At 38.1% G+C, this 26,935-nt stretch overlaps 1 protein-coding gene across 1 annotated transcript in view; it reads left to right on the top strand.

Annotated features, from left to right (window-relative positions):
* Nucleotides 1-26,935, top strand: part of GALNT2 (polypeptide N-acetylgalactosaminyltransferase 2) — a 100,759-nt gene that overhangs the window by 32,861 nt on the left and 40,963 nt on the right. Inside the window, exon 2 of the mRNA XM_076334087.1 lies at nt 23,297-23,387. Within this exon, the coding sequence (XP_076190202.1) occupies nt 23,297-23,387 (91 nt within the window). The remainder of the gene's footprint in view (nt 1-23,296; nt 23,388-26,935) is intronic.

Here is a 26,935-nt window from a genome sequence, read left to right as displayed (position 1 = left end):
TTTCTGTGTAAGTATAGAAGTTTTGCCTTTATTAGGAAAAATTGGCTTCAGAAAAGTAATCCTTAGAGTAATTGGGAATTTCCTTTCGTTGTCAACATGAACTAATTAGTATCACATTGTTTGGCTTTTAGCACTTGCTAAGTGAAATCAAATTAAATTGCATATGTCTATTTGTTTCCAAAATAATAATTTTGGATGTTTGACAAATGGGCTTGCCTTTGTTATCACATGCTCGTTCTGGGATAGTTTCCCCATTAAAAATGAGAATAAGGCTGCCTGTGAATCTACCTGGAAAACTAGCAAAGTGGCTTTGTACTTAAGTGTTCAGTAGAGCTTAGGGCCCAATTATGTCCTTAGATATCATTTAGACTCTATAGCAATGCAAGTTAAGAAAAATCTAATATTTCATCTTTTGACATGATACTTCACTGCTTATCTGAGGTAAGACCACAGCCCTGTGTGAGAACGCGCACTGTACAGTGCAAGATGGATCGCAAAACTGGCTGTTAGTCTGTCTTCTGCTTTTTATGTTATTTCATTAGATATTTTTAACTTCTGTATGTCAACAGGTAAGTCTGTAGGCCATGCAGTATAGGCCATCACTAGGGAAGTGAAGGGTTGCCTGGTTTGAGGCACGTTTATTCAGTTGCATTGATTGCAACTGAGGAGTATATTTTCTAACAAATCATTTTTCTATGATTCTATGATTTATTGCTGATGAGCTTATCCGAGATCAGGCTAAAGTTGTATTAGTCATGAATAGCCTCACAAGAGGGGGACTAGGTGCCCAGTAAATATAAGTGGGGCAGGCATGTCCAGGCACTTCTGTGTTGAAAGTTAAATGTCATCAAAACTGCACATAATTGATTTGAGCAGGCTAAGTGTAGCAGTGGAGCAAAAGCTGATGCTCCTCCTGATTGCAGTAAATTAATGGTAGAAAATATGGCTGGAGAAGAGCAATGTCATCCACAGTGCTTGTTGCATTTAAAGGAATTTTTAAGGAATAATTGGTTATCAGTTGCTCTCTCCCATAGGTTTATAATGAGTCCACAGAGCAATGGCTTCCTGGCAGAGCGCGCAGTTGAGCTGGCAGCTCTGAGCAGGCATATATTGCCAACTTCTGCATGGTGCAGGGGATGGCCCGTGGCTGAGCAGTGAGCTGTGGACTCTGGGGATAGTTCTGCGGGTCATTGTGGAAGCACTGAAGTGAATTCTGCCCAAAACATAGCCTTTTGAATTAAGAGGAAAACTACCATTTACTCAAGTTCTTGTTTGTGCTGGCAGATTGGCCTAACAATTTAATTCAGTTCTCGCTCTTCAGTTAATGCCTGGGAAAGATATGAATCATGTTGCAGTACACGGCTGTCGTGCCTTCATTCTGAAGTCTTAAAATTCTCTTGCAAAAAATTAACATCAGAAGTATCTGTTCTTCTTTGCTTTAAAAAAAAAAATCAGGGAAAATCTAAATGTAATATTAAAGTGTTTGTGTGGAGACTTCAATGTTGGGAAAATTTTATAAAGAAATGCTTAAATCCTTGACACAGTGCTGAGAAGGTGGATGGGCTAGAATGTGTTAACTGCATGAAGAACCTAGCTGTTGCTGTACACTTGACAATTCTGTAATAGTCTATTAGACATTACTCCAACTATCTAAAAGATAAACCTACAGTATGCATTCATCCAAGGGTTTAAAAACAAATGCTGAAAATCCTTTTCTTTACAGTCACCTTCTCAAGATGGAAAGGAATGTTACTAGGTAATATTTTTATGTAGTAAATTAGACAACTCTGACAGTTTTGCCAAGTTATTCTTCAATCATCTGTAAAACAGAATTGTCTTAGCAAGTAATGCCTTAATTGGTAGACCAAGAAGTGCATCTAGTGTACTTCTGATAAATCTTAATTTAAACAGAGTATTATTCAGAACAGGAATGTTGTCATCCCACAGATAAGCATTCACACAGGAACTTTAGGGTTAGCATGTTTCTTGCATTTTCCCTATCTTATTTTGATAAAGCACTTTTTTTGTGTTTACATCTATATAAATCTTATCAGTAGTAATTTAATTAAAAAATCATTTAAAAGATGAAGATTTGTTTGTTTGGATGCGAGTCATTGGAAGACTAATACAAGAACTTGATAAGATCATGAGTAGGAGTTAAGAGGAAGCCAAACTTGGTTTTCTTGTGCTGCAATGAAACTTGGCAGCCTGAGGATTCTAGACTTTTCATTTCTTTATTAATACATTTCTCACGAGGGATGACATGCGGTATGTTTTTCTAGGATAAGAGAAGTATTGACTGCCAGAACAGCTATTTCATCTTCTGTTCTTTCCCTTGTAACTCTTTTTCCTATGAAAGGAATACGTTTCCATACAGTTTGCTAGTTGTGCAACAAAAAAGCTGTTCATCTAATAACTTTTTTGTTGGCCAGGGACTTTTTATGCATCTGCTGTGGTATTTGGCTTTATCAAAGTACCATGAGGGACCAACAGAAAAGGAGAAATTGCTTTTTTGTCATATTAGTCAATGTTGCTGTGTGTAAGGTGCTGTAGAACATTTAAGAATGATTTCTCATAGCCTGTATTAGCTCCTGGAAAGGTAGCTTCTGAGATGGAACCTGTTTTTACTTTTAAGCAGAAATCTTATGATGTACATCTAGTTTGTTTCCAACAGATTCTTGTTTTGTTACAAAAGTTCAGTACTTAACTGCTCTTGCAAGGAAGACCTCTTTGAAACTTTACCTGCAAATGGTAGGCACATGGAAAATGAAGCAGGCAAATGACATATTTTGAAATTTTGTACCTTTTATAAGTGTTAAATATGTACTGTGGTTTGGTTTTGCCCACCCCTCCATTGTTCTTGTGTGAATGAAAGCTTTTTTCTTAAAAAAAACTAAATTCAGGGCAGTGTTTGTGTAGACAGTAACATTCTGTTGAGAAAATACATCCCTTCTTTAGGTTCAGTAGGAATCACTAAAATGTAAGTGAATTTACTACCAGAAAATTGAATTTACTTACGTACTTTTTAAAACGTCTTGCACACCCATCTTTTGGGTCAGCCTAATAGATGAGATTTAGTAGTTCTTCCAATGGCTGGAGAGAAAGAGAAAAAAAACTTCACAGGGCACAAACTCCTTTACTTCTAAGCTCTCTGAGCGGTCAAGAGGGCTGTCCTCATGCTTAGATTCTCTTTTTGATGATTCAAGCTTGGTACCTTGGCTGAACCATGTCCTCCCAATACGTTATCCATATATGCTATGTAACATTTTTGCTGCGGTGTGTGCTTGGGTGTGCTAGCTCTGCCACGTGAAGAGGACTGGTGTAATTGGTCTAGCAGAACACACTTTTGCTGAGTGTCTGGGTTCACATGTCAGTACTTGCACGCTCTTGAGTTTCACAACTTTTAGCTGGGTCATAGCTATGCAGCTTGGACTCCAAAGTGTGGTGTAATGGTCACTTGGAGATGCCTGATCCCACCTTCAGTGGAAAATGAAACTGAAAGCTGAAAAGTGGTGCTCTGTTGGCACTCAGTAAGAGATTAGTAGATATCTAGATGGAAGGCATGAGAAACTCTGCTTGAAAGTATTCTCTAATAGTTTTGAGTCACTACTAGAAGAGCTCTATCTGTCAAAGCAGAGCTCTCCTTCGTTCTCTGTTTTGCAGAGCCCTGATGAAGAGCTCCTGGACAGACATGCTCTTCTGTGTCTGCCAGCTCTGCTCCTTTGCCTTTATCTCATGTATATCCTTAGTTCTTGCTAGCCAAGTCAATCACTGTTTGAACGGGCTAATCGTTTGGTGGCATTGTGCGTACGACAAAACCAGGTTTGCTTTTCAATGTGTTCAGAACTAGATATCCAAAGCTCGTTAGAAATAAGTTTAAGGGTTTTTTGAACTGTTTTTCAGCTGTAACTAAACATATTGCCAATGTGCACGTGTAACACGTCCTTCTGTGTGCTGAACCAACGTAGAAAGCGGATTAAGAATGCAAACTGCAAAAAGTCTGGTGCAAGAGCAGTGAAAACTAATTTTAATCTAGCCCTTCATTGAAAGCCGGACATGTCCGGTTTATCAACAGTGAGGAGGAAGAAAGTGGTATTGTCCTTCCAGTAGCACACTCATTTGGGTTCCCTGACACTTGATGTGTTTCCTGCTTCCTACACTGTATTTTTTTACCCTAGCTACAGAATTTCATGCTTTTAGTGTTTGACTGGCAATAAAGATTATTTTCTTCATAAGGTTACAAGATTTCAGTATAGTTTGTAGAAAGTTCAGAGCCCTGCAGCTCATGCTGATCTTCAAGAAAATCCATCATCATCAGGGATGCAGTTCTCCTTTTAAGGGGATGAAAATGTGAGAACTCAAAGTTAAGTAAAAATAACCAGTATTTTATTTCATCTTCAAAGGAATGATTTTGTTAAGAGAACAAATATTTATTTTCTCTCATCTGGAATATATATTATTCATACCATTATATAGTTTGTAGATATTCATGATTAAGATTCATCTTGGACTTCAGAGCAGGTTTGTTTTTTCTTGATCCTGCTGGTGCAGAACTCTAGGTTTCTTTTAATTTTGGAGAACCATTCCGTATGATCTCTGCTGCCTTCCAAGAGTTTATGGTAGAAATAATCCCAAGATGCTTTCTTTTCCCTAATTAAACCTGAGTACGCAGCTGCTTTTTTTTTTTTTTTTGTCCTTAGATGCATGTGTTCAGTTTTTATGAGTAAACAGTATATTATATTGTCCTTTCCCTCCCTCTCAAGAGTTCCAGATGAGCCTCTTTCTTCTGAAAAATCTCGACTCTCCTTCTGTTAGTTCTGCAGGTTCTGCGTTTTTCCTCAAATTCCTTTATCTCTGCTCTCACTACCTTGTTTCCTGCAATTTAACCTGGACAGATCCAAGTAGATACAAAGGACTAACCTGGTTAAAAAGTGAGAAGCATTATCTTTTGTTCAGAAGAGGACCCTCTTGATAATCACATCTGAGGGCTGACAGGTTATGTTCTCCAGATCACCTTTTGTATTGATTCCCCTGCCCATATGCTGACCCTCCTTGATATGGTTGAGATCTTCAATATGAGGTAGTTGTTTTCGGTGGTGGTGGTAGGTGTTCCCCAAAATTACCATGAGAATTGCCATCAGGTATGTAAACTGTTTGAGAGGTACTGTGTATTTTTTCTTTGGGGAGGAAGGCAAGGAAGAATAAGCGTACGAAATAAAAACTATTATGAGGACAGTCTCTCTCTTTTATTTTAAATCACTCCATATAGAAAAGTGGATTAAAAAAAAAAAAACAAACCCAACCCTTTTTAATCCAGAAACCTAGTGGAGTGCAACATGATAGTAAAAATCTATTAACATGTAGGAAAACTGGGCTAAGAAATCTAAATGTACTACTTCAACTTGAAAGTGTTTAATGTGAGAAGATACAGGCATAGATAGGTTCATCCCTGTGTAAAGGGACACTAAGAAATACAATGTGCTGCTTGCTGTTCACAAGGCTTGGTGTGGTTGCCAGTGAACTATTTCCAAATACTAAATTCAGTAGACAAGTCTTGAATAATCGTTATAAGACTTTGTATCCTAGGCTTAAAAAATCTACTCTGCTTTTTACTTGCAGTGGTGTCAAAACACTTCTGAAAAACAGCGCAAAAGGATTTTTGAAAAATCTAAAAATTGAATTGCCTTGTTTTCTCTTCAGTGATGCTAGCAGCAGTGGTTTGTAGTCAGTGGAATAAACTGATGCTTAAGACAGAATCAATACCTTCTATTAAAGCGAAGTGTAAACTGCAGTGTATGAGTTTCTGTGTAAGTTTATCTTTGCCTCAAGTACGTTGATTTCATAAATGCAAGATCTTCCTGTGTCCAAAACTAATCAATAAACCTGCATCCACTGCTTCAGACTTACTGTAACCATGCAATGAACCAAGATTATTCTCAAAGCTGTTGTTTGTAGTCATGCTTTTAATAAGATGATGTTCTTATTGTATCTGAAAAGCATTAAACTAATAGCCTGGTTAAAAACCAATTTACTTATAAAGGTGTTCCTTAACAGAAAACCTACTGCTCCCATTGTAGGTCATGAATTTTAACAAATATTCAGTATTCTATTGGTTTTCACCTACTTAAATATGATTTTAAAATTCTAAGTTCCCACTTATGTCTGACAATTCACTTATCTCATCTTTAGCAATGGGCCAGTTGTTTTCACTAACTCCAGCCAAAAAAGAGAATTCCTTTGGTAGTAATGAAAGCAGCTGATGGAGGAATAAACCCAATAATAATTTTGTGCAACAAGTATTTCAAACTAACTTATTACTGTGTTTATGAAGTGAAACTCTAGTCCAGTTGCATTTCTCCCTGTATAAGAAAGTTTAGAGATTACCTTTATAAAATCTCAGCATTATTTCTAAATATGTGCCATTGCAACAAACGGTTAGCATTGGGTATGGAGCTGACAATGGGGTTTTGAGTGTTTTGCCTTAAGTGCTGATGGTAAAGGGGTCATAAGCACAAGAAACTATAAAAATGGTGGTTGCTGGGTGCATGGCTTTGAAGCAATAGCAGAAAATACGTAAACAGTGTTTAGCACTGTTTTAGAACCAAGTATGGCCATCCCAAATTAAGTAGGTTTTTCAGGTGCAGCTAATGCTGACAGTAAGCAACTCCTTTTTATAATACCAGCAGTCAAAAACGTTTGGAGAAAGGGAAAAGGACAGCCTTGTGAAATACAGGATCAGAACAGGTTTTGATGTTAGGTTGAGGAAGTGGAGCTGGCAGTTTTCAAAAGCGATGTAAGAAACCACTGCTATAACTTGCTCCTGTCTGTGTTGCAGCTTGATTCAGTGGCACCTGATCACTTTGAGCATCAAAGAACTCAACTCTGGTTTTAAGGACTGATTGATCCTCTTAGAGGAAAGAAGTGTGAGTGCATGACTGAAAAGGAAAAAGGTGGAAAAGGTTGGAGTCACCAAGCAAGATTGCTCGGGGCTGTCAAAAAGTAGCAGATACTTGGCTTTTGGAAAGTAGCATTTGGTAGTTCAGTAGCTAGAGAAGTTAATGTGTGTCTCCCCCTCCTTTCCCCTTTTAAATTATTTGTGAATGTTGCTTTTAGTGCTTGTGTACATTTAGGGGGTTTTATCTTTCAGAATTTTCTTTAGCACTTCGTTTTTTCAACTTTAATCTCAACATGTGAATAATATCCATCAACAGAACAGCACACACTATAAGAGCAGGTGACCTAATCTGTGTCTCTGTCTTTATCTGTGTTTTCCTGCAAGTGCAAAATAAATGAGTTTTCAGGCAGTCTATGTTTTTAATAATAAACCTTTTAAAGTTGCTGTTATCTGAAACATATGTATTCAGTAGTGAGAATTAAATGTCAAAGAAATACTTGCTTTGAATTGTTGCTTGGTGGTTCTGAAGCTTTCCTTCATTTTCTCTAGGAGTTTTTTCACATCTGTGTGTGTCAGTATTTTTTTTTTAGCCTTCCTCCTGCCCCAGAAAACTCTTTTGATGGACTGTCCTGTTTCTTTCCTTCCTTATTCTTCTTCCTCCTCCAGCTTTTGAATCTGTTGTTCAATTCAAAATAAACTTCAATATTTCATCTTTGTCAAGTTCTTTGAAACTAGACAATATAGTAGATAAGGACAGATCAGATTATGACGTCCCTGAAGGAACAGCTGTATTATGAATTGAAATATTTGTAACTCCTTGTGCATTAAGATTGCAAAACCTAATTTCTCATGGCTTTAGCTTATAAATGCTGCTGCTTGCATAGTTCTGTTATCTATTCTAGTCTTACTGAAGTCTTAAAGATGATGGTAGAGCTGGATTTAGGCTGCAACTCAACTATGAATCTGGCTATGTAAGTCACAATTTAAGGAATCTGACAGATCATATTTACTCATTAGTCTAGAAATAGCTTTTGAATTATTAGTCTGTATAAGTGAGAAGTATGGCTGGGCTAAGTACTACCTCTTTGAAGCTCAGTTTCACTTGTATGCTGTGGCTCAATATTTTGGTGCTTTTTTCCAAAATACAAACAAAATGAGGTAAGAAATTAGAGCAATGTGTGGCGGTTTAAAAATCTGGTGGCTCTAACTTTTAGACTAAGGGCTTAGATAAATGTGATAATGTGACTGGCCTAAAAATTGAAGCCAGTCAACTATACCTGGTTTATTTATCCACTCTATTCAAAACAAGTCATTAGGAAGATAAGATAGTATCTGAGAACTTCTGACTCATGTAGTTTGAATCCCTCTGAGTTTGATGAACAACTTGTTTCTTATTCTCTTCTCCAAATCTTTTGGGTGAAACAAACTAGACTTAAGAAATATCCGGAAAAATTGTTTTGGTTTGGGGGTGTGTGGGGGGGTTTTTTTGTTTGTTTGTTTTATTTTTGTTTTGCCTTAGGGGATCTAGCTTTCAGGCTTGAGGTAGTGGATGTATATTTTTGGTGAAGAACTCCAGGCACACCTGATGTAGGACTGGTGTAGTCCTACTGATGTAGACCTACTGATGTAGGTGCTGGAGTGTGTCCAGAGAAGGGCAACAAGGCTGGTGAGGGGTCTGGAGAACAAGGCTTATGAGGAGCGGCTGAGGGAACTGGGGTTGTTTAGCCTGGAGAAAAGGAGGCTGAGGGGAGACCTCATCGCTCTCTACAACTACCTGAAAGGAGGTTGTAGTGAGGTGGGTGTCGGTCTCTTCTCCCAAGTAACAAGCGATAGGACGAGAGGAAACGGCCTCAAGTTGCGCCAGGGGAGGTTTAGATTGGACATGAGGAAAAATGTCTTTACTGAAAGAGTGGTGAAACATTGGAACAGGCTGCCCAGGGAAGTGGTTGAGTCCCCATCCCTGGAGGTATTTAAAAGACGAGTAGATGAGGCACTTAGGGACATGGTTTAGTGGGTGGTGGTGTTGGGTCGATGGTTGGACTGGATGATCTTAGAGGTCTTTTCCAACCTCAATGATTCTATGATTCTATGTCTACAGCTATAACCTGTTGCTCTCAGAAATACTGTCATTCAGCCCTGAAGTGGAAGGACTGGCTGATGAAACTTGACACTTCTAATGCCTCATTGTGATGAGGAATTACGGATTATTTGAAAGAACAACGATGAAGGAAGTAGTTTAAAAAGCCAGTGATGCAACTGTCTTGATATCTACATGAGTATCTCATGTTACTACTTGTTCCCTTCATCCCCCTGTTGTCTGAACTGTTGGGGCTGGACAGCTGTTATGTGTTTGTAAAGGATAAGCCTGCTTAAAGGCCTACATAAAATAAGATTCTGTATAAAAGAGAGATTAAACAGTCTCTACAATCAGTAACAGTGGAAAATACAGCCATAGCAATCTGATTGCACAGTCCAGTGTTGAAAATTATTTTTTGTGTGTCATGAGATGTCTCTGATAAATTTAGTCAACACAGTAGCACTTCATAATGGAGTGTGAGACTGATTTAAAGACAGCGATCACCTTTTTAGCCAGAAGGAAGGTTGATATCCTGTAGAGATGATGTTCTAGTCGGATAACAATTGGAAAAGAGTAGATGAGTCAGATTTCAGCTGTGAAGTGGTGTCACTGCTGTGCAAAACTGAGGACCACATCTGCAGTGTATGCAAGGGCATAAATAAAACGCATGTTTTCAGACTGATGCAAGGAAAGAAAATGTTGCTGTCTCAAACAATATATTTTTTCCCTGAGTATTATGTGGAATAGCCAATACTAAAATAATCCTCACTCCTTTCCCACCACATCAGCTATTTCATTCTGTTAGTTCTGCTACTGTTTTGACTGTTACAGAAAATGAAATGAAAAATGATGAGAAATAAGAAGTAATATCCTAATAATGAAACAAACTCTTTATGGTCATGAGAATTCAGCTATTTTTTAAAAAATTATTTGTAGTGTTAGATACTTACTGCATTACCTCACCGTATCTTGCTTGATTGACCACCAACATATGAATGAGTTAGTATGTTCACATAGAGTAATTAAAATACTTGCAGCAGTGCAGTGATCTTTCTCAGTATGAAGCCTGCTGGTCAGTACAAGCATCAAACTGGTAACCATATCCTTACAGGAGCTAACTTGTGATTTGGAGCTGCCTTCTATTATATAGACATACATTGTCTTTCCCGAGTACCATGTAGTCCTTACTCTCTCATCTTTAAGGACTTCTCTAATCCACGTGACAATGTATTTTTCAGGAAGCTGAACGCACCCTTTTATTCTACCAGCTAAATTTGAGAATGGTGCTGTGGCCTGGGTTCAAGACAGTTGGTATTACTATTTTTTTTTCCTTAGTTTTTGTGAAATCTTCTTGCTTCTCCTTAAGTTTTTTCTGTTGCACTTTTGAAAGTGCACTTGGTCTCCCACCCTGTGCCTGCCCCCATTTTTCTACCACAAAGTAAGTCTGCGATTTGAGTTAACTTCTGGCCACCAATGCGAAAGGGTACTTCTCTCTGTGTGTATGCATGTGTGTATATATTTTTGTGTGTGCATATATATGCATACACGCACATGAGTTTAAGGAGTCTTTCCCCTCAAATCCTTTTTTTTTATTTTGGGATGACTTCTGACTTAAATGTCAGTATATGGGCATATGTAGTGAGAGGAGGCAGAGATCTCACTGCTGAAAATAGTGGGGTAGTACGTATTATGAAAGCAGTAGATGATAGGAGTGACGTTTTGCTCTTATCTTTTAGATACCATTCATGACTTCCAAAACAGATGATGGCTCTTACCTCATCTTTTGGCATTTTCCAACATTAAGGCTAATATTCTCTTTCCAAGTTGCTAGTAAAAAACCTTGTTTGAGCTAATGAATTCTAGAAAATGGTAGCTCATAAAATCCTGCAGAAGGGTTTAAATTTCGACTTTGGGAAGTTTCTAATAGTTTATGAGTTAGGCAGCCTTAAAATGGAATCGGGGTTGGAGTCATCTTTCCTGTCGGAGTCTTTTGAGTTCTTAAATTCCAAGACTTTTCCTTATTGGTAGGTTTGAGAGCAGCACAAAAGCTTTCTGTGCTGCACCTGGTTTAGCCGTCATGCTTGGATCAGCCTTTAGTTCTGGCTTTCCCCCTCTTAGGTCAGTTTCTATGGTAAGGGCTCATTGTGTGAGATCTCTGCGAAGGGTGCACAGTTGGTGACCTCTCCTCTGAGGGATTGCAGATGAATAGGCCATAACTTGAGCCGACTTTAACCCCTATCCCTTTCTTGCTAAGCCTTAACATCCAGGAGGTTTCCCACCTCTTTTTAGAATGAGATTAACTCCAGTGTGCTTGTATATGGTGAAATTGCCTTCCAGCTTGCTGCTTGCAAGTGTGCAGAATTCTTGGGATGCTTCAGTAAATTGCCCAGTCCTTTCTAAACATCTTCCCCTCAGTCCTGAAAAACTTATTTTCCTATGATCAGGTTTGTGTATTGTTAGCTTTGTCTCACAACTGAAGGTTACATTCTCCCAGGTCTCATAGATACATCTGATACACAGTGGAAATCTTGAAGGTTTTGCACACAGGACTGAAATCGTATCTAAAGGTCTCCATTTATACACTTGGTATAAAATTTAGCTGCATAAAGCTGCTGCTCCCCTCTGCGTCTCACTGTCTGCCTTTGCTCAGGACTGAACAAACGGGATCCCAACCTGAATGAATGTACTTTATCAGAGAGTACAGACAAACTAATGAAGCGCTGTTCAGAGGAGAAGCAGCGCTGTGTGCTAGGAGCAGAATGTATAGCAGCAAGGCGAAATGCTTAATTTCCTGCCTTGAACCTGTGGGTCTGTGCATGGTTGAAATTTACTAATAAGGTGCTCTGACATTGGTTTCCTGTAATAGTATCAGTTTGGGTGTTAACCTTAGTAGACAAAAAAAGCAAGCTTTTTTTTTCCAGTTGGTGCCTTATTGCAGAATGGTGTCTTTCAAAGGTATAATGTTGTATAGTTTTGTTCTGTGTTGAGCAGAGGTACAAAGATCTGCATTGCCTACTTCAGATACAAATCTTAGTACTAAAATTCGGCAGAAAGAATTTGAAGAAAGTATAGATGTCCCTTATTTCTGTAGTGATTAGTGTTTCTTCCTCCTGATGCAGGGGTCTGCCTTTCACACTTCTTGTCTGGTTTGTGATATGCATTCGTTTCATTACGGGATTGAGCTTTGATTCAGTAGTCCAGAGTATTTCAGATGAACGATGCTGTCTAGGTCTGGCAAAACTGAAAGATGTTATTGGCAATTATCTGTGTGAATTTCGTGCTGTGGAGCCTTTAATGTTTGAATGCATTAGTAGATACCATTTACTGTCAGAATTTTTGGCCTGTACAAAAACTTTACACTTGCTGTGGACAATATTTTTCTTTTTGATTTTTAAAAAAATAAGAATCTGCAGTTAAACACTGATGCTAAATAGTGATACTACGTGTACTGTGTCATGTGCCCAGAGCTGCAGAGACTTGTCCATAAATCCTAATGTTGGGATGGAAGGGAAAATATGCAGAGTTATTGAAGGCAGAAGTCATCTGTCAAAAGCAAGCTTGTCATAAGGTTATTTAATTAGAGGAGTTACTAAGTGATTTTTCAGACTTGTGGGACTTATTCTATCTATTTGTGTTCAAAGATGTCCTCCTTGAAAGAGGTAGAAGGAAATAGTTCCCTTGTTTTTCAGTGGCTCAGTTTCTGAATCTGAAGATTAACCTTTTTCCCTTTTTAAAAATGTTAAGATTTTAAGTCAATCTTGCTTTTTGTTTTCCTATTGTTTTCTTAGAGAACAAAGCAATGCTTTTGCATGCTACAGAAAAGATCCAAGACACAGCAACTTTAATTTCCTTGTCTCAACGTATCTTCAGTTTGTTTATATGCCTGCAATAACCTTCTGTTAGGGCTGAGAAAGTGTGGTGTAATGTTGTGTTGCTTCATTGCATCATAACCCTGCAGATCTGATCCAGCAAAACACTCAACCTGTTAACTGCATCTCGTTTTTCTTTTTTTCTTTTTTCTTTTTCCTCATCCAAGATGGCTCTCTTGGATTCTATTTCTATGTTGTTTTGTTATAATGGTCACCTTGTTCCCTTTACTAACAAACTGCGGATGTGACTGCTATAGCAGTTTTGCCTTTACATATACTTGCATTTCTGATAAATATATATCCTTTTGATCTCAGTTACATTTGCAGGTTTAAATACGTATAAAACAAAATTAAGCTGAAAAGGGTTTAGTTCTAATTGCTTTCCCTTTCTGCTCTCTGTGCTTCAAGATGTGTGTAAAAGCATGGGAGTTTTTTTTCTTCTATTCTTCCCTTCTGCCCCATCTGGTTCTTGTATTGCAGCTGAGGGATTGTCTACTGCTTCCTTCAGAAGTATTGGATATACCTGGATTATTGGAATACTTCAGCATACTTAAGTTATTGGATGCATACATTTTAAGTTGAGTTCTGCTTATTTATTCAGTCCTTTGTTTTTCTTGCAATTATTTAACTTCAGTTTCCTGGACTTCCAGAAAATATAAGACTTTCTCATGTGCATAAATATTAAAAACAAAAACAAAGCACCACACCCTTTGCTTTCTGTGCTTTTTTCCTTCCCTCTCCTGTGGAAAAGCTTTTTTCTTTTTTTCTTTTTTTTCTTTCGAGAGTCAGTCTTAGAGCTAAGAGCAAGTAGTGATGAGTTGAATTCAAAGAGGATTAGGGACATGACTTTGAAATGCAGGCTAATTCATCAGACACTTCTGATATTGTAGAATTAACAAGAGATGGCATTAAATCATGCCTGAGCATTTGTTGGAGTAATTGCCTTCTTTCAGGCAGAAAAATATGTAGTGGTTTTGAGTGATGGGTGATTTAATGTTGTAACTAAACTTGTAATCCTTTACTTGTAATGGGAACACCCCTTTCAGCACTTCTTTTCCTGCTACCCTGGCTGCTGCTTCCCTTGCATCAAATACCTCAGGTAATTTAGTAGTTGACCTTGTGGTTTAAAAAAAGCCCAACCAGTGAAATAGTACATCCATACATCCACACGCCCCCACCCAGCTCACTGTCAAGTCAGTTGAATGAATCAGATCACCTGATCTGCCACACCAGTGTCTATAAGGGGAAAAGTGGGGACAGTCCAGCAGCTCAGGATGGAGTGGTGAAGTGTGAACAGCCCCTTTCAGCTGCAGCTGGCCTTCAAAGCAGCTGACTTGTCAGGGTAAGCAAGCATGCTTGCTTTGCAAAGCATTGCAGCAGTTTAAAATTATATTGTCCTTCTGGTTTCTTCTCCTTGCTGGACTAGTTGTTCTGTGGGATCTTTCATCTGCTGTAAGTAAAATCAACTGGGATTGTTAAACAGGGGTTTAGTCTAATCTCGTTAATTTTTTGAACGGCTAATGTGCCCACTGTATCTCTTGGATCTGAATTGGAGTCTGTGTACTTGTATTAAGCTACTTGAATGTTCAGATTTCACATCTTGGAAAGTGCTCAAGTGAGAAAATGAATATGCACAGTAATTCTCAAACAAGAGCTATGGACTTAGAAAGAAGCACAGTGGGCAGCTACTGTTTGTGCATCAAGCCATGCCCTACACTTTTGGGACCTGTCACCACTTTTTCTACCTTGCCCCATTCCAGAAACTGATCAATTAAAACAGTCAAACAAAAAAATTTGTAATATTGTTTGCAAATGTTATAAAGTGTGGGAAAAGCAGTAGGTATGAGAAAGGCATGCTAAAAGTAATGCTGCTACCTGAGTATGTATCTCAAATGAGGTATTAACCTCATATTAACCTCAGTTAACCCATATGAGACAGGATGACAAAACGCTCCCTGGAGGTGGACGTAGGATATACCAAAATGCTTTCAACAAGTTGCAAGTGGTAAAGCTTTGTGGCATCTTCCTGACTCTTCTTTTTTGCTGTTCAAGGTGTTTGTTTTTTTTTTTTCCAAGCCTATGTATAACAGATCAGATCACTCAACTCCTTTTGATGATGACTTATGATTAATTTATTCTTGGATTTTTTTCTCAATCTAGTGTAACTAAAAGAGCAACGTAAGCACCATTGCTGCTGAGTGTGCACTTACTGTGTAAGTCGTGGAACTATGTGTCTGCACTGACAATAACTTCAGAACAGAAGGCTGTTAAAAACATTATTTTAAAAAAACATGAATTAACTATTGAAAGAAATGCCTTATTTTTGTCTCCATCAGTCTTTCCTTTTGGGAATTAAAATTGAGTGATAACCTTGATGTTACCTTAAACATAAATAATCATTGCAAATGCTTTGTAATGTTTTATTTCCATAGTCTGCAGCAGATAGTGCAGACAAGTGAGATTTTTTTTTTTGAGACATGATAAATTTAGCAGGAAATACTAGATACTGTTTCTGACTCCCCGCTGTCATCCTTAGAGATGGTTATTCCTTGCTTTCAAAGTTGCTGGTGCACTTGAGAGTTTACCCTTCCATCAGTCCCAGTACCCTTAAATGTTTCTCCTCCCCTCTCCCCGCCCCCCCCGCCATCCACCCATATACATTTATGCAGCTTCATGAGTCATGAGGATTGAATAGTCTTAGAAAAAACCAGCAAAGCCTTTTAATGGCTCCTCTGCAGTGTTTCTGTGGCATTTGCGTTTTCGGATGTATGAGACTTTCCCCTCGCTTCTGCTGTTTCTGTGGTCTCTCCCACGAGTCAGAGCGAGATTCTGTTTTGTTTTCTGGTCCTTGGGCACTTCACAGCGGGTGCCAGTCCTGCTTCTGCCTGTGGTAGCCTCTGTGGAGATTTTTGCTTCGTTGGTAGGGCTTCTTTAGGTGTGGTAGACTTGGGTTAGCTGATGTTGTTAGAAGTAGCCTCTGGCAAGAAGATGCGTTCTTATCCACCCACGCTTTATCTGTGCGAGGGGGTGTGTGTTATTGCACCGTCTTGACTGTCCTCTCAGGCTGAGGACCACTTCAGCTCCAACAGTTTGTTTTTTTTTTTTTCACTGTACAGCTGAAAAAAATGAAGTGTGTTGTAGGTTTTTTGGGGGTTGTGGGTTGTTTTATGGGTGTTTTTATTTCCTCTTTCTGGTGGTATACTAGCTTGCCAATTTTGGAAGGCAAGTAGCATTTAGTTTTCTGCTTTCTTGGTAGGTGATAAGGTTGACCACTTAGTTTAGACTCTTATTACTAGAGTGGATGAAATCTCCAGGCAAAAGGGAACATGATTTATTAGAGGTCACCTGGAGCTGGATATCTGAATTCTCATGGAGCTGTAAGAGTGGTGTGGGGTTTTTTTTTTTATACCTTCAGGATCACATTATATGATGTCAGATGCTTACAGAAGAATTTATCATTTGTTGTAAAATATTGCAGTACAGTCCAAAACTGCATAGCGCAGGGGCTAATCAATTAACTCAGTGTATGTTAAACCAATGTTGGCGTTTGGGTCATAAGTCATGCTGTTACTTTTAGGTTATCTTCAAATTTTAATTAGTTCCCTAAAATACACTGAAATGCAAATCTTCGTATTTAACAGCTTACCTATACTTAAAAGCCTACTACCAGAATAGCCCTACCTGCCCTATCTAGGGGTTTCTGTTGCTTGTTGGCTTTTGTCAGTTGAATAGGATTATTGTGCCCAGAAATCTTAAATGAAGTTGAACCAGAACTTGCAGTTGATCCCATTTGCTGTATAAATAAGACTTCTGCTGCAAAGTTTGATCAGACCTTCCTCAGAGAATATGTATACGTGTATACCAGAAACTTCAGATAAAGCATTATTTTTGTGTAATCTATTCTGGGTTTATAAAATGTCAGGTTTTATAGCTGTTTTGGTACTTCAAATGGTGCCTGTAAGCTCTAAAATATGTACTTTGCCCTAAGTAAAGGTAAAATTTACAGAGAAGGTAGAGCACTAAGGCATTTAATTTTGTCTGGAGACTACAGCTTATAGTAATTGGCATTTTCAAAATGTTTTGAGTGTATTCATTGAGAGTATATCTAAACGTATTTCCTATATATGGAGCCATCAAAGTATAATCTTGATTACTTTTATCCCCCCCCCCCCTTTTTTTTTTGAGAACTTAAAATTGCCTTCTTGTATGCATGAGTGGGGGGTGTGTGTGCATTTGTTTCCCCCTGCTGGATGCTTCTATTTTTGTTTTGAATATTCAAACATATGAAAGGAATGTACCTTTGGCAGCAATTTACTTAAACTGAGTAAAGGAATAAGAATGAAAATTAAATCATCTCTGCTGTAATAATTTCAGATATTACATCTAACAGTGGTAATTAAATATTGCAAAGTATGTATATCTTTTTTAATTGTTTTTCTGATTACTTATATTTTGCTTATTGGTGTACTTGGAAATGTCTGGTTTACTAATGCTAAGCAAGTTGGCAACCAAAGGAAGTCAGCATTTGTTTACGGGATATTTCCTGCTCGCCTTGCCTGTAAGTATCAGCATTCCAGGCATTTTCAGAGCACTCTTTATCTCAGTTTCATACAAAACATTTTTGCTGACAAGGGAAGACATGGGTGCCCTGTAATGTAATTACATTAAATTGCTAGAGTGCTTGCCTGGCACGTAGGAAAGCTGGATTCATTTACTACAGCAATAGAGACTTGGAGTCATGTTTCTGAAGACCTCTTGGAAGGCAGCAAGTGAGCATTGGGTCAGAAAGCAAGCCAACATGCTGGACTCTGTCCTCTGCTGAAGGTCCTCCTGGGTTAGGAGGAACTGGCGCTTCAGAGCCTGCTTAGCTATTCTATAAGTATCTAATGTGATGTCTAATTAAAGGATTGTAAACTGAATTGGGGGGAAAAAAGGCAGATATTAAGTGCCAGCAGTAGCAAAGAAGATTGGGCTTTGGCTGCATCTGTTGGCTTAGGCAGCTGTCTGACTCTGCTCGGCTTTGAATCCTTTTCTTAGGTAACTAAGCTCTGTAAGGAGCCTTCATGCTCGGTTTAGGGATCTGAATTGTAGCAGGCAATGCCAAGTGCTGCTCTACGTAACATCAAAGTACTTCTGTGTATCTGGCCCCAAGTACATGATCGGAACACGAGTATATGAAGTGCTGAGAGGAGTGTCTGCTGCAGCGAGAGCACCCCTTCCAAAATCATCAACTGATTTGACTGATCTGTACTGCATGATGCATCGAAGCCTTGTATTAGGCCAGCTGCATCAAATCATGCTCTTTGAAGATGCTGCCAGTATTCGGTTTCCTCTTAGAAAATCATCAGGAGAAGAAAATCTGTCTGCAGTTGGCCCTTGGCCAACACCTTAAAAGCAAGTACCAAAACAGATATTGAGCCTTAGTATGTATTTTATCCCATGAAGCCACATTTCTCAATTATTCTATCTGAGTGTATGCCACCAAGTTAAGTAGAACTTTGTTTTATTCTAATTCCCCACTTTGTATTCTGCGTTAACTTCTTTGAACAGTTGTGCTGGTACATGGTGATGAGCAAAGCAGTTGGTTTGATGTGTGTCTGGGACAGCTGGATGGCTTTAGCCCTTGGGTAGCGCTGTGTGTTAGCCTGTGAGATGTTTTCATCTGGCTTGCTGCCATTTCCGTGGAAGAGACTGAACAGCTGTCCAGGTAGCACGTGGTGCAGTCATAGCTCCCAACCATCTCCTGTGCCCGAATGTTGCATGTTGCTCAGCATCTGGGCTGTCTGTGAGAGGAATGGCTGGTATTGGGGGCATACTCAGCTCCCGCTTAAGATGTTTTCAACCACAAGAGCTTTGCTGAAGTCTGTGTTGACTCGCCACTTGAAAGGCGTGTGATATCTTAATATATCTAGTGATGTTACATGTTGGTAAGTTGTTCCCTTGTTGATAGGAAGCCAGTGTAGGATAGAAATCTCTGCTATAATGAGTTCTAATACATAGCAGTTAAATGTCAAATCCGTGATACTTGAAACTTTTAATTAAAAGAAAAAAAACGTATTGGAAGGCAGAAATAGGAAAAAACAGTAGTGGTTTTAAGTCTGTTTTATATAGGAGCAATACCTAGGGACTTGGATCAGTTTAATTTTTTTTTTTTTCCCCTGTGTCAAGTTGAAATAACAATTGGCAAAACGCTAATTGCTCTGTAATGCTTGTAAGGAATATAGAATCCAATGCAAACAGATATACCAAAACCAGAAGGGTAAGTGGTCTGGAAGATCTGAGTAATGGTAATGAAATTATCCACTAATGTACAACTGTGTATTACTACAGCTTTCTAAACTAGAATGGCACTAGTCTTAAATTTCTTGTTGAATATGATTGTGTCTTGTTGCAGATGTGTAGAAATGCTGTAAAAATGTGTTTGAATCTTGCTTTACGTTTGTACTACCTCATCCTCCCTTCCCCCCGCCAGTCAGAGCAGCTGCAAATGGGTAACTACTCATCTCATGAAACAATTTTTTTGAGTCTGATTCTCAGAACTGGAGTTTCATACTGCATCTTTGTCATATCTCAAACTCAATCTACCGGGTAGTCTTAATGGAGTGGGTGAGTTGAGCAGGAAAAGAAAAGTGGTAATAGCAAGGTTTGTAAACTGATGTAGGCTTTCTGAGACAGAGAGAGAGTTTACAGTATCCTGAAAGAAAAAGTTGCTGCACTTCAGTGATTAATCAGCCTAAACCCCCGCCTAAAAAACACCAAAATTTATTCAATTTAACCATAATGAATTGTGGTTATGGTTTGCAAGGAATGTTTTAACAAATCGGTAAGTAAAGGTATATCACCTTAACTTCTGAGCTTTTGGAGTAGCAAAGGTATTTAGGTAATTGAATTTAAAAATTACATTTAATTTAGGTTTATTTGTACATCTAAAATACTACTACAATTCTGTTGTAGTATCCATTTCCCACTGAATGGAGTCAAAAGGTTGCAATTTTGTTTCTTCGCATGTCGTCTGGTACTGAATCAAGAATTCATGGGGAACAGTGACATGATGTGTAAAATTAATGTATGCCAAATCCCTGCAACATGTGCATTATAGCTGGTGTGTACTTATTTTGATGTTGCTATGTGTGACCTGGCCTGAGAAAATAACTGCATGAATAACAACCACAAATTACTCTAGTGGCGTTCCACGTGCATTTAATGGTTGGTTAGTGTCTATGCTAGTTGGCCGGGTACCTTTTTATTTTTTAATAAACTCAGAATACTTGTCCAGGTGTATTTACGTATTTAGGTTGTAGCCTGATATCGTCAGCTTTTTTAGTATGTCAGGAAAATAGTATTTTAATATAGAAAAGGCATTAGCCTTTTCTTTTTAATTTTTATTCATTAAATCTCTCGTATTCTCATGATTAAAGAGCTGTGCCTCCTCTTAAATGGTTTCAGTTGCTTTCAATCTTGCCTTAAGCTTAGCTTTTTGTATGAATGACTTTTGTTGGTACAAGCATTGTTATCTTCTACCAAGAAGATTACTTATCAAATGCAAGTGGCTTTTTAAGATCGCACTAGAAGTTGGAATTTTGTTTTACTCTAAGCAAGCTGAAAAATCAATTCTGTCCTGTGATGATGACAACATAGGAATGTCATTTGACCATATGGTTCATTTGTGTATTGCACCAAATTAACATGCTGAAGCAATTTACAGTCAGAGTTGTAAAGAAACTGGTTGTATTTATGTCTATGGTTTTAATGTCTGCTTTCTTCTTTTGTGCACTTGAATTGTCTCTAAAGGATATAACAGATTGTTTGCCCCTAAAAGGCATGGGAAGCCCACACGTACTTTCCAAATGCTTTGTTGGGTGAAAAGTAGTGCTTACAACAGAACATCAGTTTTAGCTGAGTTTTGGAGAAGAAAAATACTACAAAGCCCTAATCTAGGGCACAAAGGTTCGAGGTTAATATCCCATACTCTCCTATAGCTACACTGTTTTATAAGGAGTCTTAGAAGGCAAGTTGAACATCCAGCAGTCTGCAGTGGGAGCTTTCATGCTGGCAGCTTGGCTCCCCTCAGAACTTCCGAAGGCTGTACCCAAGTAGTTTCCTAGAAGCCTCAAATTTATAAGAATTTAAAATTGCATTTAGCTATTAGATCTCTAAATCTAACCTTTGCCTTTGCTAGTTAATTAAAAAAAAAACAAACAACAGACACAACAACAACAACAACAACAACAAAAAAAAAAAAACCAAAGTGGAAGAATTTGATAAATAATCATGCTTAAAGGCACATGCTCCTCAGCTGGTAGGATTAATGGGAAGACAGTTTTCCCCTAAAGACTTAAAGGGGAGGGGAGGGAAAGAGAATGAGGAAGCACTCCGTAGTTTTTGTTTAACTACAGGCGAAACCGCTGCAATTTTTGTGCTTGCTTAATGGAAGTTTTGCATTTATTTTTCCACTTACATAGGTATTTTTTTAGACTCGTTACAGTAATTTGGGACAGTGAAGAGCTTGGTGGAATTTTGCAAAACTTGACATTCTTAGTGGGAAGACTTTTCTTCCAGCTGCAGTTGATACTTGCACTTACTAAGTGTTTCCATAGCGTTGCTGTCCTTAACATGGTGCACGAAGCCAAATAACTAGTGAAATACAACTTTCTAGAACCATAGAAAGTTTCTGTTTCAATGTGCTGGTGGGACTCAGTGCACAATGAAAGATACTTTCCCACACCAGCATAAGCCTTGATAATCTCCTTGAAATGTGGTGGTGGGTTTTTTTGCTTGGTTTTTATTTTGCTTGGGTTTTTACTTATTTATTTTTATTGCTTTAATCTTTATTTAAGCAAAGTTATTGACCTCAGCAAGGCCAAATAACCCAAAGCATGGACCATATGGTGAATGTAGTATAAGAACCTCGACAAATTCTCTCTCTGGTATTCTCAATGCACAATTCTATGAAAAACATACATTTGTAGCTTTTCATTCTTAACTGATTTAGTGTTTATATGGCTGTTCCTCTCTTAAAATGATTAACAACTACAAAAAAGCATCAGTATTCAGTTTTGCATTTCAGTATTTTAGCCTTTTTTTCAACATATTTCCAGCTATTAGTGCCTACCTAATGTAAAGGCTTAAGCTGAATTTACATTGGAAAATTCAGATATGCCTGGGGACATACTGAAATGATATAATTTGTGGTTGAAATGTACCCCTATATGAATTTGGCCTGTTCCAACTACTTGCTGTTCTACCCAAAGAATTCCCAGATGTGGCTTAGGAGCAGGGATGGCAGAGACAGTTTACAGTATGCACTTTGTACACCATCACCCTGTTCTGGAGACTCAGGCAGATTCCTAGAAGAGGTATGAACCATTCTGCACTGCTTGGCTTCAGTGACTGGTAATGTTTCTAGGCGCACTTGATTTATTAGCATAGGCATAGTATTGCATCTTCTTACGTGATGTAGTAAAGGTGTTGCCTTTAGTGGGGTTGTGCAAATAAAACCAATGTTATAATTGGGACTTCTTCAGTGCAGACTTAGAAAAGGCAACAGAATTTCCTTTGGCAAGTGTGCGAAAATAACAGAAGCTGGTGGCACTTAACTCAGTTAGCTAAATGTAGTGTGCAAACCAGCATACAGTTGCTAATTATATTTTTTTTTTAAAAAGTTACCCTCTCCTCCACTTCTTCCAAATGCACAATGTGATAAGGACCCAATTCAAGCTTGATGTCTTATATGTTTTTTGATAATGAGCATACAAGAGTGTTTTTTGCTGTCGAAAGGAAAGTAAGATTTACAGATTTAGAATCAATGTTGGAAATTGGGTGGGGGGGAAGATGAAACTTTTTAATACTTTGCCCCCCGCAATGCGTGTTATTGATATTACTGGAATCGCTAAATCCAGCAGAGTTGCCTGTGTAACCCATGATAAGCTCTACTGAAATGAACACATGAAAATAGCAACTTGCAGATATTTTGGAAGGTTTTTTCCAATTGGAAAACTGCCACTGTGGATATAACTACTAGATAACCTGACTTCTCTTTTTCAGATTACTTTCTTATTTGGCCTATTCCTTGCTAGAGCAGGGCTTTCTTCAGGTTTTGTTTAATCTTTTTGCCTGCCTTGCTCATTTGAGTATTACTGACTTTTTTTTTTTAATTAATAAATTTATTATTTCATTTTTCCTAATACATTTCCTTTTAAACAATTCCTTTTTTTTCCAAGTAAGAGTTGCTGCATAAATTAAATGCAAAAGCCTGTCTTAAATTTTTGTTCTGTTTATTACGTTTTTCAAGTAATGAAGGAAATAATCATCCTGTCTCTTAAAATCCAAAGTTAGCTCTATTGGACCACTTCCTGAGTTTAAAATCCACAAAGCTTTGTTATTGCTGTTTGCCTTGAAAACACAAAATTTAAATCAATTAAGGAGATTATTTTAAAGATTATGTACTTTTTTCAGGAGGACCCAAATGATATCGACCCCAAAAGGAAAGACGTGCGTGGCAATGATGGGGAGGACAAAGCACAAAGTGTGGAGACGCTACCTCCAGGTATTGCAGTAATGTTTGTTATGAAAGATCCATAGCCATAAAACATTTATCCTTGAAAGCCATAAAACAGAGCAGTTGTTCCAATTGATTCTTTGTAGTTTGGAAGTGCTAGGATTATTTTAGCAATAAGTACTTCTCTATTCTTAAAGCTTCAGCTTCCTTAAATCTTACCTACTTCACTACTCCTTTGGGTTTAAAACCATAGAGAATGTGACTCTCTGCTAGTACGTTTGTATTGTCCTGCAATAGGTTTGAGCTGCCTTAAAAGCCTCTGGTACAAAAGTAGTCCATTTCTCTCGATGGATAGTGCTGGCAGGCAACAGACAAGTTGCCTTGGGACTGTGCTTCCAACTGAAGATTCAGCCAAGGTTCATACTTTTTTAGTTTCGTCTAGCTTTTGATGTGGCAGTTTTTCCTGGGTGCACTGATGGCGTACCTTATTTTTCTCATACTTGCTCAGTATTTGTCATATGTTGGCAAATAAAAAGAACAACATGAATTTTGTTTAATTTAATGAAATGATCTTATGCCTTGAGGATGAGCTAGGAAAATTAAGCTTTAAGGAACCTTCATTTCATATGACTGCTTCCATAAAACTTCTTTTGCTGCTTAACTGTTTCACATCAATGAGATTTAATATATAGTTAGGATTGATGTACCAAGGAATACAGAAATAGTAAAATGGATTTGAATATTTTACACCGTATTCAAAGTTTACCATACAAGGAGGACAACTTCTGATCAGATAGCTTCACAACACGTTTTACTCTTCTTTGATTAATCCTAATGTTTGGCTTACAAATTTGTCTTAGCCAAACATTTGAAATACTATGAGGTCTTGAAGAAAGAACTAACCAAGGGAAACTTTCCTTTAAGCAGCTGGAAACTTCCATCCCCAATAACATGTGAGGCATGATTTTTGTTTTACAGTCTTAGACTCCTGGTATAGTGTAAGCTGTTTGACATTCATGGCTTTTTTCTGTAGTCTTTGGCCTACCTTGTCTTAGCTGCTTTCTGGAGAGGGGAAACAAGACTCTGGTTGTGTATGTATGCTTTTTTGGCAAAATCTTTACTTTGTGTATGAATTGGGAAATAAATCCTAAGAAGTTGAAGAGCCTGGCTTATTTAACTTAGTTTCTGGCAGATCTTTCCAAGTATTTTTTTTTCCCTTAACAGAACTCTCTGCAAATATTGTCACTGGGATTATACTTCAGCCAATTTTGCACCTTCCAGTTTATTTCCCCTTTTTGAATGTTTATGTATTCTGGGCCAAGCCCTACACATTTCCCCTAAGACCTTCCTTTCCCAGTGGCCCTAAGTAGCCATTTGAATATTAAAAGAAGTGGGAAGTGTCACAAGTTGAAAGGGAGAGATATCAGAAGCTGCAAGGGTTGAAGCTAGAAGTAAAATTAAGTGTAAAGTAGAGCAGGTCAGGGCTTTTTTATTTCGTCTGTTTGTTACTAATCTCTTACGGCTTGATTTAACAGGCAGGAGAATTGTTACTGCAAAGTGATAAGAGAGTTTCGAGTCAAACATCAAAGGCTACACAGACAGAATTATGCACTCTTAAATCACTATTTTGATTATTTTCAATTCATGTAGGCAAACTTTTGAATCCTTATGGCAGTGAAGCTTGGAGTTCATATTTCTGCATTGTTTTTTCTTTGCGTTGTTTTAAAGCAAAGTGATCAAATTTTATGAGGGCTTTGGTTCAGAACTTTCTTGCTTTTCCACTGAGGTTAGGAGACCTGTAGTTTAAGTTTCAGCATTATGCAGTGTAGTATCTTTCAGAACTTCTGAGAATTAAGGAATTGTTTATTATCTTTATCTTTAAAATGGCTTTTTATAAAGATTAAACTATTGGGTGTTTTACCTTCTGTACATCAGAGCGTATCTATCATTTGGTGACTCTTTGTATATGCTGCAAAAGCCTGTTCCATTTTGTGAAAATAATGATGCTAGCTCTTGTAGTTAGAAGGATGGACCCTGAGCTGTCTGCATGGATAACTAAAGCAAAACTATATAACCAGTTATCTGTAATGATAGGAGTTTCAGCAGTTATTCAAACAGCCCTTTTTGTTAGTTAATGAAGATCTGGAATCTCTTAATGCCTGTGAGTCAAAATAATCATATTTATATCAAGTATCCTGCTGCTTTTAAGCTGTATTGAGTCAGTAAGAGGAAGTGCAAGCTATTTAGGGGATTTTGTATCCATCTATTCCTACTGTTTGTTGCCTGCCGCTTCGTTGTGTGCAGATTTATGTGCTATGCTTCTTTCTCTTCAATCTCGCTTTGAGCTGCTCTTACTGTTATCTGACTTTTCTCTGATAGATCTGATTCATATTGCACATGGTTGACAAGGCCTTCTGCTGGAGCCAGAGCCAGGCTTTGCATCCCTTCTGGCTCCTGAAAGCCAAACTCACTTGTTCTTATATTCTGTGGGCTGTCGTTGCTTTCCAGTAAATTTAGCCCTATGAAGTGGTCTCCTTTCTTTCTTCTCAAATTTACTCTATGCTTTCTGGACTAGTGTTGCATTTGCTGGTTTTAAAGTCTTGGAAAATGGCAGATGATACATTTTAAATGGTTTCTATCAAGCTCTACTTGGATGAAAACTGGAGTTGAATAAAATGTACCCAAACTAGCATTATTTTTTAAATATAGCTACTTTTTGCAGAGCAAAAAAATCAAAATATGCTTCTATTTAAAATCAACCAGCTTGTTATTAAAAATACTAGCAGTGAATTGCACTAGTTTTGTTGATTGCCTTCTCCAAGACTTCAGAGCTGGGAAATAGCTGGGACAAAAAGAAGCAACTTCACTGGATTTCACCCTTTTCTTGTTTCTACTCAGCTTCTGAGGCTCAGAACAGTCTGTAAAATAAGCACTTCTTGTCAAAACCAAGTTTAGTACTGCAGCATACCCTGGTTCGAGGTTCTTAGTCGGTTTAGTGATTTTTTTTTTTTTTTTTTTTGGCTCTATTTGATTCTGGTAGGAAACTCTGCAGGTCATTTACTGTTGAGTTTAAAAGATTAATTTATTGTCAGGTCTCAGTACAGGTAAACATACATTTGCTTGAATTTGAAGTTACAAAGTTGCTTAATTTAAGTTTGAAATAATGTAGTTGCGTTTTCTGATACTCATTCCACCTGGCAAAGTCATAGAATCATAGAATCATTGAGGTTGGAAAAGACCTCTAAGATCATCCAGTCCAACCATCGACCCAACACCACCACCCACTAAACCATGTCCCTAAGTGCCTCATCTACTCGTCTTTTAAATACCTCCAGGGATGGGGACTCAGCCACTTCCCTGGGCAGCCTGTTCCAATGTTTCACCACTCTTTCAGTAAAGAAATTTCTCCTCGCATCCAATCTAAACCTCCCCTGCCGCAACTTGAGGCCATTTCCTCTCGTCCTATCACTTGTTACTTGGGAGAAGAGACCGACACCCACCTCGCTACAACCTCCTTTCAGGTAGTTGTAGAGAGCGATGAGGTCTCCCCTCAGCCTCCTCTTCTCCAGGCTAAACAACCCCAGTTCCCTCAGCTG

This window comes from Aptenodytes patagonicus, chromosome 3 (genome assembly GCF_965638725.1).
Source record: "Aptenodytes patagonicus chromosome 3, bAptPat1.pri.cur, whole genome shotgun sequence".
Classification (NCBI taxonomy): domain Eukaryota; kingdom Metazoa; phylum Chordata; class Aves; order Sphenisciformes; family Spheniscidae; genus Aptenodytes; species Aptenodytes patagonicus.
This window is presented reverse-complemented; position numbering and strand designations above follow the sequence as displayed.